This window comes from Pogona vitticeps, chromosome 11 (genome assembly GCF_051106095.1).
Source record: "Pogona vitticeps strain Pit_001003342236 chromosome 11, PviZW2.1, whole genome shotgun sequence".
NCBI classification, from domain to species: Eukaryota; Metazoa; Chordata; class Lepidosauria; order Squamata; family Agamidae; genus Pogona; species Pogona vitticeps.
Genome location: NC_135793.1, coordinates 18,745,189 through 18,765,125, shown reverse-complemented (window position 1 = coordinate 18,765,125; position 19,937 = coordinate 18,745,189). Strand labels below are relative to the sequence as shown.

Here is a 19,937-nt window from a genome sequence, read left to right as displayed (position 1 = left end):
TTATCCAAGGGCTCGGAATTGCTCCGTTTCCCTTTTTTTTTCTAGAGTGGGGGGAGGGATGCAGACCCTGAGCCTCGCCCTGCCCACCTTTGATCTGCCTCATGGGCCATGTAGATACTGTCTTTGAACAGACAGAGTGATGGGCTAAGAAGGCTCAGGAGAAGTGGGTTCGAATCCCAGATCAGCCGTGGAAACTCCCTTCGTGGGGGTGGCGCTGCAGCACCCACTCCTTAAACACAAATGCAGAAATAGGTGATACCTTTATAGACCACTAAGAATCATCCTACAATTCGCCAGCTTTTGTGGATTAAAACTCCTTCAATATCTCACATATTTTGGACCCCTTATTAACACAGAGGCCACCGGACCACACATGACATAACCCAGAATACTGTGTGTTTTCATGATGTCAGGCAGCGCTCTGGCATCATTTGATCTCGGCAGTTTAGAAATGCTTGTAAATAAATATTGTAGACTGAGAGCTACAGACTAGCTTCTCATTGTTGTTGTTTAGACAGGAAAAGAGGCTGGGCAGATTACAAGATTTAAAAAGTTTCTACACAAAGGCTAGTGTATAGCCTTGCATCCTCCGGAGGGGAGGGGGCAAAGAGACACAGACACACACCCCCCATTACATGACAAACTTCCCCCACCGTAGCTATAAACAGCTCTTAGAAAGTTCTGGAGAGGCCTAATGGTGTAAAAACCGGAGGTGGGATAGAATTAGGAATTTCATACAGTATTTCATTAAAGATGCCATGTTGCTCTTCCCCTGATAAGATGAGGCCTGTGAAGAGACCGGAGGAACTCATGGCCTTCCAGATGTCATTGGATTGCACTGCCCATCAGCCTCGACCAGTACAAAGGGTGATGGGAGTCGGAGTCCCACGACAACCCCAGGGCCATAGTTAACCATGCCTGCAGAAACAGAAGCTACCCTGGAGTAGAACAGCAATTGAGCGGTTTTGCTCTCTTCTCCTTGGTTGGCATACATCTTCCCGCTGCACCAACTTGCTTGATTATGGGAACTGTAGTCCTCAAAACCTCCAAGTTTCGCTTCCTGAACTAGAATCCATTTCCACAGCAGCAGAAGGTATGGTTACACCTTCCGTGGGAACTGTAAGCCAAAGCCATTCTAGAGGACCAAATATTTGTTATTTCATATGCTCATATGCTCCCCGCTTTCAAAGTTCACGTGCATTTCTTTACATACTTCCAAAGGTGGTATTTTATTCCTAACCTTCCTGCAGGCTGGGCCATAGTCTCTTACCCAAAGTAAGGCTGATCTGGAGGCACCAGTGTCAGAGTTCTTGACAAAGGTGTCAGTATAGCAATAAAGATGACTTATTGTCCAGGGAGACAGGAGCATCTTCCTTCTCCCCCCCCCCCAGCAATTTCAGGATGACACCACACACACACCCTGAAGGATCATATCTTGCTTTTAGCCCAAACCTTTCTCCCTGCCTCCAATACTAAGGCATGGCTGTATGTTATGCGCCACCTGTCAGCCACATCCGACTTACGGTGACCCTAATCGGGTTTTCAAGGCATTTGAGATATGCACAGGTGTGCATTTTTTACAGATTTTCAGTCCCTTTAGTTGAGCAGCTTTACCAACTCATGTATAGTTAATATTTGTGTCAGCACACCCCCGTGTGGTGAAAATCAAACCTGGATAATTTCTAAACACAAAATAAGCCAATGGCTGGCAGCTACTTTACTTATAAATTTTCACATCCACGCTCAGGTAGAATGACAAGGATTCCCTAACATCAGGAACTAATAATTCAGAAGCATAAACTTGCATCATTAAACATGGTGAGGGAGGGAAAAAATCTCTCCTTCACTGTGCATGACAGCAGAGGGCGTCAAGCTCCTTGATGGAGCTACCTCAATACTGCTTATAAAACAGAGGCCAATCACCAGCTTGTTTACACAGAGACAAATGAGTCTAAGAGCTTATGATTGAAATGACCCAGATCTACAGGGCTTAGTGGTGATTTGAACCCACATCTTTAGCAATTTAAATTGGCTGTGGTGATGTCCAGAATAATATTCAGGAAGTCACAGAAGTTGCAAAGTATATTTCCTAGAAATGAAAGCTTTGATCCAGGTTAGATTTCTTAAAAGAGAAATAATGGCATATTTTACATTAATGTCACTTTTTGAAATATTTTATTTGAATTCTATAGTATCGATTAAATACAGTGGTGCCTTGCAAGACAATTGCCTCGCAGGATGATTAATCCGCAAGACAATTACAGAGGACCCTCTACTTAAGGAATTAATCCGTATTGGAATGGTGGCTGCAAGTCGAAAAGTCTGTAGGTTGAATCTCCATTGACCTACAATGCATTGAAAACCGATTAATCCCATAACCAGCGGTTTTTATTCTATTTTTGTTCCATTTTGGGTTTTTTTCTGGTCTGTAAGTCGATTCTCCGGCTGCAAGTCGAATCTAAATTTTGCAGCCAGAGAAGTCTGTAACTCGAAAAGTCTGTAAGTCGAGCCGTCTGTAAGTCGAGGGTCCACTGTAGTTTTTGCGATCGCTGTTGCGCTTCGCAAGACAATGGTTTCCTATGGACAATTTTCGCAAGACAACGATTTTCCCCATTGGAACCCATTAAATACATTTCAATGCATTCCAATGGGAAACTGTGTTTCGCAAGACAATGTTTTTGCAAGACAGCGTTTTTCATGGAATGAATTAACATCGTCTTGCGAGGCACCACTGTAATATAAAATAGGATAAAAGGGACCACAGATTTGCATGCACACATTGTATAGGCAGAGATGCAAAATTACTGTAGTTCAGATTAACATAATGGGCCTAATAACTGTGACTGGGTAACCTGTATGCGCACCACCCACTTTGCTGTCCAGGTGCTGCTAAGGGCAGCTGGGCAAACTTAAGGCCCCTCTTGCTCGTTCTTCTAGCAGTTCTTTAAATTCAAACCCAGTTTAGGTGACTGGGATGATCCAGATGTGTTTGGATGGCATGTCTTCAAGGTTCTCACAACTGACTCTGCTGGCTATGGCTAGTGGGAGTCTCCGTCTAGCATGATCTGGAGCGCCTCCTGCAAACTGAACCTGATCCGGACAGTCTTTTAAGTCAGTGGTCCCCAACCTTGGGCTTCCAGATATTTTTGGACTTCAACTCCCAGAAATCCTGACCAGCAGAGGTGGTGGTGAAGGCTTCTGGGAGTTGTAGCCCAAGAACATCTGGAGGCCCAAGGTTGGGGACCACTGCTTTAAGTAGAGCAGCAACCAGAGAACATCTGGTCTTCCAGATGTTGTGGCTTTCAAATATCAGAAGGCACAGCGGCTCCCTCCCAAATCTTAAACTTGGTATTTTTTTTTCCGTGTACAGTGCATAGGTATAAAATACCGTCAGCTGGGCAATCCATAGGTGTCATCATAGGGTTTGCAACCCTCCTCCTTATGCTAGACATGAGACATAACAGTTTTAAATTAAGAACTAAATTTTTGCCACCCAACTTAAAGGATGTCTTCAAACAAACAATGGTTCTGTACAAAATAAGACACAGAGACATGCTATTTTGACGATTTTATCTTTCCAATAAAACTCATTAGAACTGACCTTTTTATTTAATTGCCTCTGAGAATGGCCAAATGTGCATCCTCTAAAATGTGTGAAAATCATGATTTTCGCATCCTTCATTATTCTTTGTTACCTTTCCTTGTGGCGTAGCGGATAGAGTGACAAACTAGGATTCTGGAGAACAGGGTCTGAATACCCCACTAGGCTAAGTAAACTCATTGGGGGATTGGAACTAGTAAAACTGTCCATAAAATATCTCATTTATCTTGAAAACCCTCTTAGGGTGGCTGTAAATTGGTTCTGACTTGATAGCACAGAACACACACATAGAATATGAGTGGAGGAACCGAGCATTCCTATCAGATACTAAATATAGCATCAGTTCATCTCGGACATTGAAAAGATGTAACATGTCCAGAGGAAGATAATGAAGACAGTAAAGGGTCAGGAAACCAAGCATCTGATGGAATGATTAATCTTGCATTTAGAGAATATGCCTGTTTTGTTATTGGTTGTATCTTGTTCCATTCGATTCAATGAACTGATTTTAAGTTTTATTCTAAATCTTTTTTATTATTACCCTGTGAACTGCCCCAAATAGTGCTATGCACTAATGGTGGTGTATAGAATGAATGAATGAATGAATGAATGAATGAATGAAAGAAAGAAAAAAAATTGATATTCCAGAAAGAATTAGGAAAAGGCTATATGGTTTTTAGGATTACACAAAGACACGTGTAGGGTGATACCTTTATTGAACTGCGAAAAATTCAAACACATTGCAAGCTTTCGTGGGACAGCCACAGAGTAATTAGCAAACCCTTTGTTTGAAGTTTGGGATGGTAAATTCCAATCATGCTGCAAGGGCTGATGCTTGAAACTGCACCCCTCAGTTGACATTTGCAGACTAAGTCTGAACTCACATTACAGGAGCAACTAGGCCATGATAAATTTTGGGGACGCTTATCTACAATTTTTCTGTGCTATCCATAAATGGGTGGTGTACAGCCTGACGAAGTGAAATTTTCTTCATGAAAGCTTGCAGCTAGTCCCCTTACCAGGAGAAAGGCGGCATATAAATAAAACAAATAAAAAATAAAATGTGTTTCATTATTTTAGTGGTTGAATAAAGGTATCACCCAATTCTTGCACTAGGGGATTTGGCTTGGAGAAGAAAAGACCAAGAGATGGTAACAAGAACTGATAGCCATCTCTAAAGATCTTATAGGCTGACTCAGAAAAAATGAAGCAAGATTGTCTCCCGCCACTCCAGAGGGTAAGACCTACATGGACGACTCCAAACAATGAAAAAAGATGATTTCAGCATTCCACTGCCCAGTGGTAAAATCCACTGGGCAGTGGAATGGACTCCCTTAGAAAATTGTGGATTCTCCTTCATTGCAGATTTTGAAACAGAGGTTGGATGTCCGCCTCTCAAGGATGCTTGAGCAGAGGTGACTCATGAACTGGGACAGGGGGGGGCACCTCTCCCCAATATTGGGGGTGGCATGTTCCTGCCCTGTTCAGGAGTCACTTATGTGCTCCAGTTGTAGATTTCCTGTAAGAGCACCCAACAGTCTTTCCACGCATGTGAAAGAGGAGACTGCCCCATCGGAGTGCACAGTGGGTTTTTGACTCTTCTCTTGACCCTGACAATAGGTTGTTCCTTAGCAAGACAGGACTTACCTCAAAACTAGGTATCTGGGCAAAAGCTGATGAGAGTTCCAGCCCAACAACATTGGGAGGGTCACGAGTCCCCCACCAGGAGGTACAGGATTGCAGCCTCAGACCTCTAAGCTTTCAATCCTACACCCAATTATCTGAGAGGATGCCCTAAAAATGAACTTAGTTTGCATGAACACCTCCACCCTATAATTCTTTTTCTCTCATGTCTCCTGTTGTATTTTAGTTCACACTTGTATTGTGGATCTTCCCATGAAGCTAAATAAACATTCAAAAGATTAAAAGGTTTTTTTTGGGGGGTGGTGGGTGTGGGGAGGACCTGAGTTATTATTTTTAAACCTCTGACATTCCTGATACTAAGCAAGCCTGTTTAATGTAACTAGAAAAACAGGTACAGGTGACAAAGTGAGGCAAAACACCCACTCCAAAAAAAGGAAAACAGGTTGATGCCTGTTCTGGCTCTTACTTAACTCCCCAGTCCTGATTTAAAGAAGGAGTTAGTAGCACCTATTCTGACTCCAGCAAATTAAAAGCAGTGACTTTATTGCACCATCGTAATTTCAATTACCTTTGGAAAAGTCAGCGTTCAGTCTTACATATTCTCAGCCATCAGAGGTAGGTTCAAGCTTCCATTGCCTTCCAGAATATGGAGAAGTTAGTTCATAAAGGAGAGTTCCCAGAATCTTGTGCCAATTGTGACTGACGGAGGATTTGAGGAGTTGGAGTCTTTAGAAAAGTAACTTTCACGCGCTCTATTGTTCCCCACAGAATGCACTGTGGGTCTTTGGGAAAGCCAGCCTGACCCCTACTCCACCGGGCGGTCGTGAGATCGATGCACCACTTTGAGCTTGATGGAGAAAAGGAAGGATATAAACATGACTAATAAATAATTTATCATTAATAAGTAATAAAAGCATACAGTAATAACACTAAGCTAGCAAGTAACTGTCCTGAATATACTGAGCATCTGCAAACACCATCATTGGAATCATTCCTTGCTGGGACTCCTGTGAGAAATAATAATAATAATAATAATAATAATAATAATAATAATAATAATAATAATAATAATAATAATAATAATAATAATAATAATAATAATAATAATAATAATAATAATAATAATAGAATGTGTGTCCATCTGCACACACAATTCAAAGTTTACAAAACACAGATATATGAGCCTCGTGGTGCAGTGGTTAAAACGCTGTACTGCAGCTAAAACTGTGCTCACGACCTGGGGTTCAAATCCCAGGTAGCCGGCTCAAGGTTGACTCAGCCTTCCATCCTTCCAAGGTCGGTAAAATGAGTACCCAGCTTGTTGGGGGGGGGGCAATGTGTAGCCTGTATAATTAAAATTGTAAACCGCCCGGAGAGTGCTTGAAGCGCTATGAGGCGGTATATAAGCCCAATAAATAAATAAATAAATAAATAATATGAATCCTGGCATGGTTACTAAGGGGATTCCATACCCGCACACACTTCAGGGTCATTTTATTTATTTATTAAGAAGACTAATTTTAAGTGGGATGTGGTGGCGCTGCGGGTTAAACCACAGAAGCCTCTGTGCTGCAAGGTCAGAAGACCAGTGGTTGTAGGATCGAATCCACGCGACAGAGGGAGCTCCCATCGCTTGTCCCAGCTCCTGCCAACCTAGCAGTTTGAAAGGTAACGGCGTTCCGTGTCTAGTCGCGCTGGCCACGTGAACACCGAAACTTTCTGCAGACAAATGCTGGTTCTACGACTTGGAGACGGGGATGAGCACTGCACCCTAGAGTTGGTCAGAACTGGACTAGAGTTGGCAAGTAGATAAATAGGTACCACCTTGATGGGAAGGTCACGGCATTCCATGTCTAGTCGCGCTGGCCACGTGACCACGGAAACTCTTCGGACAAACGCTGGCTCGACGGCTTGGAGGCAGAGATGAGCACCGCGCCCTAGAGTTGGTCAGGACTGGACTAAATGTCAAGGGGAACCTTTACCTTTACCTAATCTTAATCAACTAAAAGCTTCTTGGCTCTTGCAGCACCTTCTTCAGTCCCTAGGTGGCAGACTTCCTCAACCTCTCCTAGGGATCCAGCGGCCGTTCCTTCTCCAGTCGTAAGACACCCCCCCCAGACGGTCCCCTCTTGTACCTCCCTCACTTCCCCCCCCCCGCTACGGCCTCTTCCCCGAGAGCTCCCAGCGAGACAAGAGAGGGGGGAGGCCTTGCTAGATGAGGGCACGCCACTCCCGTAGCCACTAGGGGCCCCTGTCCTCCGCGGGAGCAAGCAGGCGCCGGTCCTTTTTATCCCGGCGGTGGTGGTGGATAGCCGGGGGGGGGGGCGGTGTGGAAGAGAGAGAGAGAAAGAAAGAACAAAGCGGTCTCGGGGCTGTGTGCTGCACCGCCGCGGGCTTTCCGGAGAGGGGCGCTGCCGCCCTTTCCTGGATCGTGTCCCCCCCCCAGCGCCCATCCCTCCCTCCCGCAGGGCGTCGGCGTTGCTCCCCCCCCGGGGGGGGAACGCACAGCCGGTCTCGGCTCGGTGCCAGCGGGCAGAGCCGCCTCCCCTCCCTCCGTCCAGCGGCTCCTCCTCCTCCTCCTCCTCCTCCTCTTCCTCCTCTCGCCTTCCCTCCCGGCGGAGCTCGGCCTCGGATCTCTCGGAGCCAGGAGCGGCCAGCGAGCCCCGCGTCCCGGCAGCAAAGGCAGCAAGAGCAGCGTCGGCAGCAGCGGCGACCGGACCATGGGCGGGGAGGAGGCGTCGGCGTCGGCGGGCCCGTCGGGGCTCGAGGGCGCGGAGGAGGGCGGCAGCGGGGGGGGCCTCCTGCTGGAGATCGTGAGCTCCCCGCTCAACCTCAGCCTGCTGGGCCTCTGCCTCTTCCTCCTCTACCAGATCGTCCGCGGCGACCGGGCCCGCGCCCAGCCCGACGGCGAGGAGGAGGGGGACGCGCCGCCCGCCTTGCCCAAGCTCAAGCGCCGCGACTTCACCCCGGCCGAGCTGCGCCCCTTCGACGGCATCCAGAACCCGCGCATCCTCATGGCCGTCAACGGGAAGGTCTTCGACGTGACCCGCGGCAGGAAGTTCTACGGACCCGGTGAGAGAGAGAGAGAGAGAGAGACCCCCCTACCCCGGGGCGGGGGGTGTCTCTCCTTGGAGCCCCCGTTGCAACGCTGGGAGCCCTTTCTGCCCCCCCCCCCCGTGTAAGGTAGCCCAGGACCTTTTTTAGGTCGTCGGGAAGAACTTGGGGTTTTTTGAGGGGTGGGTGGGGAGAGCTGCCTGGGCACCCTGACAAACCCCTCTCCTTGCCCAGCCCTTTGGATCGTTTGGGCTACAGCCCCCGTCATCCCTCCCAGCTAGTTGCAAGAGTGGGACTTGTAGTCCTCTGGACGGGTGCAGGCCCTCGGTGCCCTTGGCTGAGAAGTTGGTACAGAGTTCAGTGTGGGGCTGACTTCCAACGAGGCGTCCATAGGTGGGGTCGGTTCAGAGAGAAGCACCATTTTGTTTCCCACAGTTAATCCCTCCTGTTGGCTCTGGAAAGCTTGCAAGCGACTTTAAGGCGGACAGGATCCCCTTCCAGTGCATGGGGCCCAGAAGCTGGAAGTAAAAGGCCCACCACCTCCGAAGCACAGGGATGAGATGGGGGGGTCAAGGGCGTGAGTCCTGGAGCTTGATCTCATCCCCCCTCCAGGCAGCCTTCCCACGGATTGCACTGCAGCTGGCTTTCAGGTTGAAGAAACCCCTTCAAACCTGCAGTGCCACCCACGTAAATAGACAAGAGGATTACAACTTTCACCACTAGGCTTTATTGCCCTTTAATAATCACAGATAACCGCAGCGGTTACTACATTTCTGAATGATTACTACTATAGATTGGAAATTATGTTCAATGGGGCAGTGATTGAGTTGGGAAATACCGACCTTTCCCAAATGTGGGCCAACATTTGGATGTTACTTTGTCAGTACGTAGATGTGTGTATGCCCTCAAGTCGATCCCAACATATGGCAAATCTTCCCAGGGCTTTCCAGGTAGAGAGAATACTCAGAAGTGGCTTCCTGTGCCCTTCCTCTGGGGCCCTTCTGGGGCGGTGCAGCTGGCCCAAGGCCACCCGGGCTGGCTCTACCTACTCCAAGGAGGCACCCTGTGGAATCAAACCCTCAACCCTCTGGCTTCACAGCCAAGAGACCCAAACCACGGAGGTACCTATCCAGCCAGCATTTCTCTGCCATTATAAGGCGTACCGAACAGTGTTCCATTTAGGCCACAGATATTCTTCTGTGCTGCCTCCCGATTCCAGGCCCAACTGCTAATTTGGGATTAGCATTGCTGATCTGTCTGTAAACAGTGGTTAGAAATGAATCACAAGCTTTGTTGGAACCTCTGCTGAGGTTTTGTGAGCAAAAGGTGTCGCTTAGCACTCCATCACATGCTGCCCTGCCATATACTGTATGTAATTTCCCCCCACTTTCAGCACAGGCTGTGCACGTTTATATAATCAGGTGGGGAGTCGATGCTCAATCTTCTTGGCTGTCTTGTTCTGTATGTTCAGAAGGGGTCCCCAACCTTGGGCCTCCAGATGTTCTTGGACTACAACTCCCAGAAGGCTTCACCACCACCTCTGCTTGCCAGGATTTCTGGGAGTTGAAGTCCAAGAACATCTGGAGGCCCAAGGTTGGGGACCACTGGATATGGAGCAAGAAGTTAGAGATGTTCAATTCTGTGAAGCTAGCCTTTGCCAACTGGCTGTTCTCCAGGTGTGCTGGACAAGAAGTCCCATCCTCGCCAGCCAGCCTGGCAGCTCCCATTATCCACTAGCTAGCAGCTTGAGGATGGCTATACTCAAGAGTTCATGGTGAAGTTGGAAGAAATAGTCATTGGTCCACATCCACTGAGGTGTCTGGGACATAACAGTAGCATTAGCGGATGACGCAATTCCCTACCTGGTTACAGCCCACCACCCAAGTATTCCAGTATTTACCAAAAAAAAATCATGCAGAGGTAGAGTGATTCAAAGCCTGGAAAATTGCCCTGTGTGTTGATCCAAATGGATAAAAATAAATCCCAAGTCCATAGATGGACTATAGCTTTATTAGGGTCAACTATAAATGAGCAAAATAAGCATGGCTTTGAGTTCTCTAAAATTCTTCACCAAGCTAGATGATTTTTTTAAAAAAAAAGGTGGAGGGAAGGGCATGTTGTTATCTTTTCTTTATAAAGAAAGGGAACTTCCCTTGCATGTCCTTCCCAGAGAGCTGTCACAGGGTATGTGATACTGAACAGTATTCCAACCTTCTAACCTGGGATAAAATACTATAACAAAGAAGTTAACACGTGTTCTTCACGGTTTCTAGTTTGGGGGTGGAGGAGAGACGTATAGATCTTGAATGAACGATGGAGTTGTGTAATTTGGAATATTCCCAGAAATGAGAATTGGGAACGAACATTGGCAGCGATCCATAGGGCAGTTATTTTTTCCACTGCATCTATTGCTCAGCCCTCATCCACTTTGTTTCCCTGCCCAACCAGCCAGTCTGGTATTGTAAAGGGATTATTCCCCCCCCCCCCGCAGGCATTGAAAGGAGGAGGGGGCTGCCAAACAGCCTTTGTCTGTGGCCCAGCCTTTCCCCGGGGGAACCAGCCCTGCTGCTTTGAGCCTTGCTTTGCCTGAAATCCGTGTAGGAGGAAGCGAGAGGCTAGGCCCAAGGAGGAGAAGCCCAATCTTCTATTCTCAGCATTAGGTAAACTTAGCATTAGGCAAGCAGGCAGAGACCTTTCTCTTCAAGCGAGCTTTCCCTTGATGAGTGAGGTTCTGAAATGGATGGTTATGCCTTACTGCTTTGAATGTGTTTCAGTGTTGCTTCTGTTTATCATCTTCTAGTGTGGTGTTTGTTTGATCCTTTTTTAGTATTTGTATACTTACTATTTTTTAGCTTTAAATATTGGCTTTTGATGATGTAAGCTGCCTTGGGTTCTTCTTAAGGAGAAAGGGGCAGTGAAAAAAAACATTTTAAATAAACAGACAAACAAAACAAACTCGAAGGCCAGAACAGGAAAGTCTGAGGTACAGTCACAGGATGGAGAGACCCTTGTGTGAAAACCCAGTTTCTCTTGTGTAGCTTTGGATGGTGACTTTATTAGCCTACTATGTAAGAGAAATGAGAAATAATAACTACTGCTGTCAGCCATTATATCACCTTCATTTTCTAAGATCCTTGGGCTGAATGGCACAAATATAATGGGAGTACAGTGGACCCTCGACTTACAGACGGCTCGACTTACAGACTTTTCGAGTTACAGACTTCTCTGGCTGCAAAATTTAGATTCGACTTGCAGCCTGAGAATTGACCTACAGACCAGAAAAAAAACAAAATAGGACAAAAATGGAACAAAAACGGCTGGTTATGGGAGTAATCGGTTTTCAATGCATTGTAGGTCAATGGAGACTCGACCTACAGACTTTTCAACCTGCAGCCACCGTTCCAGTACGGATTAATTCCGTAAGTAGAGGGTCCACTGTATTCCTAGCCCGTATTCCTAGCCCTTTCGTAACTACTGAGGAGTGATTTGGACAGGTGTTGCGGAGCTGGGCTTGGAGGGTTGAAGATCTGGGACCTTCCGAGTAGCAAGGACCCTGACATCATCTGCCACCCCCCTCCACAGCCTTCTCGCTGAGCTTAGCTACAATTCTCCTGGTAGCTGGAGGAGAAATGGCTTTCTCCAGGAAGAGCATATCATTGCTAGCTATCTGTGTTGCAGTATAGAATATTTAAGGATAGTGAAAGGCGATGGATTTATACGATCTGAAGAGAAACCAGAGTGTTCTTGAGTGAGCAACAAAGAGCCATTTCCTCTGCAAAAGACCTGCTCAGTGCTTGGTATGCACCAATCCAGCAACCTGAATATACAGAGATAAAAGTAGATATATGTGATAAATGTTGGAGGAACTGAGGACAAAAGGGAACTCTGGAACATATGTGGATCTCTTGCCCCAAAATAGAAACTTTTTGGCTAGAGGTAATTAAATGGATAGAAACACTGACTAATCAAAAAAAAAATAGAGATTAATGAAACATGATTGTTATTTTCATTATTCACAGGGGGAAATGAGAAACTACAATATAAAGAATTAGTTGCAAATCTTATAGGCACTGCAAGATCCGAAATAGCTAAAAATTGGGAAAAAGCCCAAGATCTCTCAGTGCAAGCATTCACAAGTAAAATATGGCATACATTGCTGATGGAAAAAAATGACTAATAAAGTTAGAGTACATAGAGGAGAAATAAGCCATAGCAAATTCACGGAAAATTGGAAGCCATTATTAAAATATGCCGATATAATAGACTTTGAGACATGTGGTTTGAAAAGAGACTTAGATTGTTGGTCAGTATTTCTTTAAAAGGTGATGGGGAAAGGTATATATGTGATTTGGAGAAATGTGGGGAATAGTTTTGTATTTAATATTTGCAATATGGTCGAATGTCTTTTCATTGCTTAGAAATAAATAAATTTAAAGATCTTTTTAAAAAAACCGTACAGAGATAAAAGTTACCACTGGACTGCTGGCAATTTGTAGAGGAAAAGTTAGGAGAGGTGGCTTTGTCCTTCTTCCATCGTATTCTCTCCCGTGTGTTGTAATAGTCCAAAGGGACACATAGCTGGACATTTGGGGGTGGAAAGAAGCAGAGAGGAAAAGCACCAGGTGGGGAGCTGTTTTGTCGGAAATGGGAAATACTTTGGGGGGGGGGGACAATGGCTGTTTGCTGTGAGATTCTGGGAATTGAAGCCCCCCCCCCAAAAAAAACCCCAGCAATTTTCCATGTCTGGATTTAAGCCCAATCTTATTTCCCTTCTTTCCTGCACTACTTCTGTGCTGCAAATCAGCCCCCTGCAATGCCACTTTGCAGCTGAAGAAGTAACTACTGGTGTTTCCCCAACACATAGCGCTCTTAAGGTAGCACAGGAGGACGTTTCTCCAGTTTTGTGCTCGCAAGAAACCTGCAAAGGTAGGTTAGGCTGAAAGAAAGCCTAGACCACTGTAACACGCTCTACGTGGGGCTACCTTTGAGGCTGATGCGAAAACTTCAGGTGGTGCAGAATGCAGCGGCCAGACTCCTTACTGGAGTGAGAAAACACCAACATATTTCTCCTGTTCTGGCCAAACTGCACTGGCTGCCCATCCGTTTCCGCATTGACTTCAAAGTTCTAATGCTTACCTATAGGGCCCTAAATGGTTTAGGACCTCAATACTTGGCGGAGCGCCTGCTCCCACCAAGATCTACTCGTATCACCCGCACAAGTCAGGAGGTGAGGCTGAGGAGCCTGACGCTGAGGGAGGCCCAAAGGGAAAAGACATGAAGCCGGGCCTTCTCAGCGGTGGCTCCTCGCCTTTGGAACAACCTTCCTCCGGAAATTTGCGAGGCCCCAACGCTGGATACTTTCAAATGCCAACTGAAAACATGGATGTACATCCAGGCCTTCCCTCCTGTCAACTACTGATTTCTTTGCTATTTATTATTTATTTATTCCTGCACTATTTGTTATTGTTGTAATGTTTTTATGTTTTTTTAAATTGTTTTTGATATTCTGTAAGCCGCCCAGAGTGGTAGACTATACCAGATGGGCGGGATATAAATCGAACAAATAAAATAAAATAAAATAATAAATAAAAGAAAGGGACCACCAGCCTGGGGACATCTAGTAGGGTTTTGTGTCTTGTTTTTGGCACAGTGAAAATTTCAGGAATTCCCAGCACGAATGAAATGCATTACACTGGTATAGAAGAGTTTCCAAATTATTTTTTTCCATTCTTCTATAAACTCTGAATTCTTACTGCTTCCCAAATTCAAAGAAGCCAAGTGACCCTTAAAAAATTCTGCAAAAGTACAGTACTGTTCAGCAGCTGTTTTTTGCAACCCCCTTTTTTCTCTGTTTCCTTATATTCCCCCCCTTGCCTCGGCAACACCGTATTACAGTTCCAGTGCCCCCCCAATCCCCCATAAATGCATCTCATGTTGCTGTGCTTGATGGTATCTTGGTGACTCTTACCTGAACTGGTGACCCAGAGATTACCTGAACTGGTTTATCTTGCAATTGTTCTCAAACTTAGGTTCACAGATGTTCTTGGACTACAACTCCCAGAAATCTTGGCCTGCACAGCTATTGATGCAGGCTGCTGGGAGTTGCAGTCCAAGAACATCTAGGGACCTAAGGTTGAGAACAACTGCAAGATAAACAGTTCAGGTAAGAGGGGCTTGGCAGTGATGGCCTTGCAGGGGGCGAGTGAAGCTTACTTGGTGGGCCTCCTTGAAGACATCAGTCTCTGTGGGTCACCACTTAAGCAGACCTAAGGCTCTGGAGTCTTATCATCTGAAAAATCCAATATTTTGTACTTTTTAAAAGATGTTTCTAGCTCCCGTGATAAAAAAGAATCCCTGTCATGACCAGAGCACAGAGTGCTACTCCTGTCCTCTGAAGAGGCCGGCCACAGAGACTGGCGAAACGTTAGGAAGAACAACCTTCAGAACACGGCCTAAGAGCCTGGAAAACCCACAACAACCAGTAACTTATCCGTTATTTTATTTAAAATATTTTTACCCCAACTTTCTCCCTAAAAGGACCCAAACTGGATACAGCAGGACTTAATGTCTGTTAAGGAAACAACTTGGAGGGTGTAAGAATTTTTAAATGTATAGAATTCCTGAGCTCTAGCAAACTATTTGGAGGAATCAGAGAGCAAAATGAGGGTGAAAAGTTACTAATTTACTTTAGACGGCAGGAGAGTAAAGTCCTTGAAAAGCATGCCTGCGTTGCATAAGTCAGCAAAGGGGGAGGGAAAGAGGTTTGCTCAGGATGACTCTGCACTCTGAGGGTCAATATAAACTTTGGAAGAGATATTCTGTATGTACATGCTGTTTTTCTTTCCTGAGAAGACAATTGCCTTTAAGATTTTACAGTACTACAATTTCCATCAGCCCTGGCCACACTGATAGGTTTGGACTGGCAGGGGAATGAGTTTGATGACTCATGGGGTCCCTTCTATGATTCTACAGAGCTGGACGTTGTAGTCCAGAATATGCGGAGCTGCCTTACATGCTGTGTTAGAAGCTCTGAGGCGAAGGAGAAGCCTTTTGTCAAGCATTGGAGAGCAAAAAAAATTAATATAAGATACATATGTGTGGCCTTATCAAGAACAGGGTGGTATCACATTGTAAAATCTACCTTTTTTTTTCTTATTTGAAGAGGGCCCTTATGGAGTTTTTGCGGGAAGGGATGCGTCGAGAGGCCTTGCTACCTTCTGTCTGGATAAAGAAGCTCTGAAAGATGAATACGATGATCTTTCCGATCTTGATGCCTCACAGAGAGAGACACTGAGTGACTGGGAACAGCAGTTCACATGTAAGCATTCCAACCTGTCCACTACTCCAGATTTTAATCCTTTCCACCCTATCTACAAGAACGCACTGTTGCTAAAGGGGTGCGTTTCAAGGACTGAACCTGCCTCACATTTTTTTCCTTATTTTCATGGGCCATAGTACAAGCTGAAATTGGCTTCTTAGTGCTGATAAAACGCCACAGTTAACCGATCCAAAGTGCAATTCTAAGAATGTTAACTTGGAAATCAGTCCTTACTATTTTGTGGGACTTAGTCTTCAATGTATAGTGGTGCCTCACTTAACGATTACCTCATTAAACTCCGAAACCGCTATACAATGACTGTTTTGTGATCGCAAAATGATGTTTTAATAGGCAAAATTCGCTTCCCGACGATCGGTTCCCTGCTTAGGGAACCGATTCTTCGCTAGACGACATTTTTAAAACAGCTGATCGGCAGCTTCAAAATGGCCGCCCGCTGTGCAAAATGGCTCCCCGCTGTGTTTTTGGATGGATTCCTCACTTTACAGGCACCGAAAATGGCCGCCCCTATGAAGGATCTTCGCTGGACAGTGAGTTATTCAGCCCATTGGAATGCATTGAGCAGGTTTTCAATGCGTTTCAATGGGATTTCTTTTTTTGCTTAACGAGGATTTCGCTCTACAGCGATTTCGCTGGAACGGATTATCCTCGTTAAGTGAGGCACCACTGTATCTGGGATTTGAACACAAACCGTAAGAGTTTCTTTTATAAAAGCCCCATGGAAATTCAACACAGATCTTCTCCCGTAGAGACACTTTCCTGGCAAACAATCCAGTTTCTCTGATTGCAAATTCTAAGTAGAACCAGTTTCTCTTGGCTTCAGTGTTGATGTCCAGCAACCTTACTTTACCCTGCCTACCCCAGCCTCTTAATGTTGTTACATAAACTTTGTGTATATTTATTAAAATAATAACCATTTTCTATCTTCACATACAGTTAAATACCACTATGTAGGGAAACTTTTGAAGGATGGAGAAGAACCCACTGTGTATTCTGATGAGGAAGAAGTGAAAGAAGCCAAAGATCGCAAGAACGATTAGCAAACGCAGGGAGGAACAACCTGAAGATTGTTGGTTTTTTTGTTTTTTGCTGTTCAATTTTTAAAGGACTATTTGCCACATTACAGTTCTACTTTACCCATCTGAATATCCACCCTGTTTTTAGACATTGTGCAACTGGCAGCAAATTGGCTGCACTTAAAACCACATTTTAATCTATATTCTCAGACAACCTTGAGCTAGTTAAGGCTGGGCTTCTTAAATAAAAACGGTGAGATTCGATCTAGAAAGAGTGCTTGCCATGATGCTGTAGAATTTTTATGCTTCTAATGGCGCTTCGAAAACGGTATTGATTTAAATCCCTCTAAAAAGACAAGTGTACAGCAGTTGCGGTTGTTAAATGGCACCTCGTGAATGGCAACTATGTACTATGGTAGATTTCTTCTCCCACAAGAACATCTCTCTTCAGTATGAACTAATATTGATCAGCATCCTCGTTAATAATTACCATCCCTTTCTTGTAATAACACTTAAAAAATTAGCCTCCATTTACCAGTTTCTGCTCCACTGTAACCTATACTTGTTCATCACTGAACTGTAAATTATATCTTTTGGGAAATTGCTGCTTTGGAAATCTATACAGTTTATGGAAGATTTCATCCATGTAACTGTTCTCATAAAGGGACCACATGGTAACACCCCGAACACAGAGACTGTTTGTTTGTTTCTCTTTAAAACTGTTTTTATATGGGCATTTATACCCAGTCTACAGTAAATAGTGAACTGGATTGGTTTCTCACAACTTTCTCCATAGAGAGGGTGAATACCCCATTGCCACTCAAAGCAGAATGATGTAAGCAGTCTGCTTCATTTACCTTCAATGTCCAGTTGTTAGGATATTCCTTGGTACGTTAAACAGCTAAAGTGACCTAAATCAAATCAGTCGTTCCAGCTAAAGTAAGATTAACTGACCGCTGCTTAGTGAGGCAACATATATGTGAATCCTATTCAATGAATCTGCTCTATGTGGGATTCCCAGTTGGATTCAAGCTGATGTGCGCTTAGGCAGAGTTCAGTGCACTTAACACTTTGGCTGGAAGGCTGTGCACATCTGCTAACACTAGTATTTGAGAAGTTTCTCACACTCTTCCTCAGTATAATACCCACCCACCCCAGGATGTCCATGCCTGTTGATGAGAGTTGTGGTCTAAACATCTAAAGGCACCAAGCTGGCAAGGCTGAGAGAGACCATTTGTAAGCTACTTGCTCCTCCTGGAAGTGGCATTTAAAGAAAAGAAAAAAACGCAGAGGGTTATGAGCTTGTTTAGGTTGGAGAGAAGAATGTACAACACCCAGTTCAGCAAGGTTAACAGGACAGCAGTAAAAAAAAAAACCCTGCTATGCTGGATAGCCAGTGGTAATAATATAGTTTAAATGCAAGGGCAGCAGAGCCTAAGCTGTTCTTAGGAATGGGCCTCACAAGCTCCCAGGTGTACTTTTACAAAAATAGTCATGGAGGCAACCATCCTTAAAAGGTGGATTGTTCAGTATTACAATACAGGTCCAGTCCATCCTGCTGGTTTACTGAAGGAGATCCATCAGGCATAGCTGGTGTTCAGCATGGACTGGGTGCTTCAGAAACCTTTGCAACATGCACGGTGAGTGGAAGGGAAACACAAGCATCTCTTACGCACTGAGATGCTTTATTTGGGCGTGCATCCATGGCAGCTCAAATGCACATAATTTTAAGGCAGCCATGTCCTGTTGATTTTGATAAGCTAGAACAGGTGGATTTAAATTTAAATCCTACCCCACCCCACCCCACCCGCCCCCCCCCCCCAGTGCCCTGTAGGAAGTCTACATTGATTTAGTGGAATATTAAAAGGGCAGCTTCACTGGAGCTCTGCTTCTCCTTATGGACTTCCTCGCCACAGATAGCTTGAAAAGGAAAACAAAATTTAAGCTAGGGATCCCCAACAGCCGAGGCAAATGGACTGTGTTTGTTGTTCCAATGTGTATTCAGAGGTTCTCCTACTGGATCCTGTCTGTCCTCCAGTCCTCCACCACCCACAGCTCTGACATTCCTCACACAAAGCAGTAAGTGTTGAATTTTTGCTATTCATAATTGCAAAGTAGAGAATATGGCGCCTGTTTGCCTCAAATTCTGTTGTATTGATTTTTGGCTCTTGGTACTCACTAGGCCTTAAAGAGAAGTAGTTGGCTGAAGTGTTGTGACCTACCTCTGGGAGTTTCAGGCTAACTGACAGTAGCCTCAATATTCTTTAGTGTTATTCACCATCTTTCCTTTCTTAAAATTTACTTGTTTTTTGAAAACTGGCTTTAGATGTCATTTGAAGCACAAGAAGCTTGTAGTTTGTTTTTAAAAAGTAATAAAAATAATAAAAGCTTTCTAAAAATTCTCTTTGTTTCACCTAACAATAAATGTGGTGTATTGTGCTCCTTTCATTTGTACTCCTTTCAATCCTAACTATGCCAGTAAAATAAATATTTGTCATTAGTAACCCATTGCTCATTTCTGTTTGCTATGTATACAGTGGAATAATTTAGCAAACATTAAGTGGAAGTTCACATGTTCTCTGCTCCTGGTAAGAAATTGGACAAGCTGGCTTGAAAATGGGGCAACAGACAATTATCTGCATGAGGAGATAATACTGCAAGCCTTCTCTTATAATTCTCCTCCCTAAAGTACAGTTGTTTTCCAGGACTTATAAAAGTTCTTAATTCCTTTGCTGGAATGAAAGGTGTCATTTTAAGCAGCAAATTTGGGTTTCCCCTAAAGTCTAACAAAGAATCATTTAATAAAATATATTTAAAAATTAGCAGGGGGGTTGATTACCTTGTGTCAAAACAATGTAAACTGGACTGGAAACAGTATTTCTAGTTAGGTTAGTGCAGTAAGCAAAGATTAGGTTTACTATCCAGAGCAATAGTTTTGCTGCACCTGAATTCTTTCCAATATGTAATTCTAAACAGGGTTTAAGGATTAGCTAAGAGGCTTTAAGCCAAAGGTTAACAAATAGATTTATCTGCTGTGTAAGACGCAATAGAAGCATAAGCTTTTGTAACGCCTTGTATTGTTGTACACCTTTGGTCTCCTTTTAAACTATTTTAAAAGCAGTCACTGTTGTAGAAGAGAGGCAACACACACCAAGCAACCTGGAATAATACAGAGATTTCTCCTACCAATCTTCCTGATCATCTGCCATTTCTCATGGAATGTGACAAAGCAAACTATCCAGCACATTTCCTATGAATTTAAATTCCTTCCAACTCATTGAGGAAA

At 44.6% G+C, this 19,937-nt stretch overlaps 1 protein-coding gene across 1 annotated transcript; it reads left to right on the top strand.

Annotated features, from left to right (window-relative positions):
- The first annotated feature begins 7,751 nt into the window (after positions 1-7,751).
- PGRMC1 (progesterone receptor membrane component 1) lies at positions 7,752-19,155 on the top strand. Its single transcript, XM_020813870.3, has 3 exons — positions 7,752-8,317; positions 15,462-15,617; positions 16,572-19,155. Exons 1-3 carry the CDS (start codon positions 7,966-7,968, stop codon positions 16,673-16,675), a joined length of 612 nt encoding a protein of 203 aa, XP_020669529.3. The 5' UTR covers positions 7,752-7,965; the 3' UTR covers positions 16,676-19,155.
- Positions 19,156-19,937: the final 782 nt, after the last annotated feature.

What these genes read in the sequence shown, in the direction of transcription:
- PGRMC1 (XM_020813870.3), top strand. Translation starts at nt 7,966, where the DNA reads ATGGGCGGGGAGGAGGCGTCGGCGTCGGCGGGCCCGTCGGGGCTCGAG. An exon ending in CAGGAAGTTCTACGGACCCG is followed by an intron (nt 8,318 to 15,461) that starts GTGAGAGAGAGA and finishes TCTTATTTGAAG; the next exon opens with AGGGCCCTTATGGAGTTTTT. An exon ending in CTGGGAACAGCAGTTCACAT is followed by an intron (nt 15,618 to 16,571) that starts GTAAGCATTCCA and finishes CTTCACATACAG; the next exon opens with TTAAATACCACTATGTAGGG.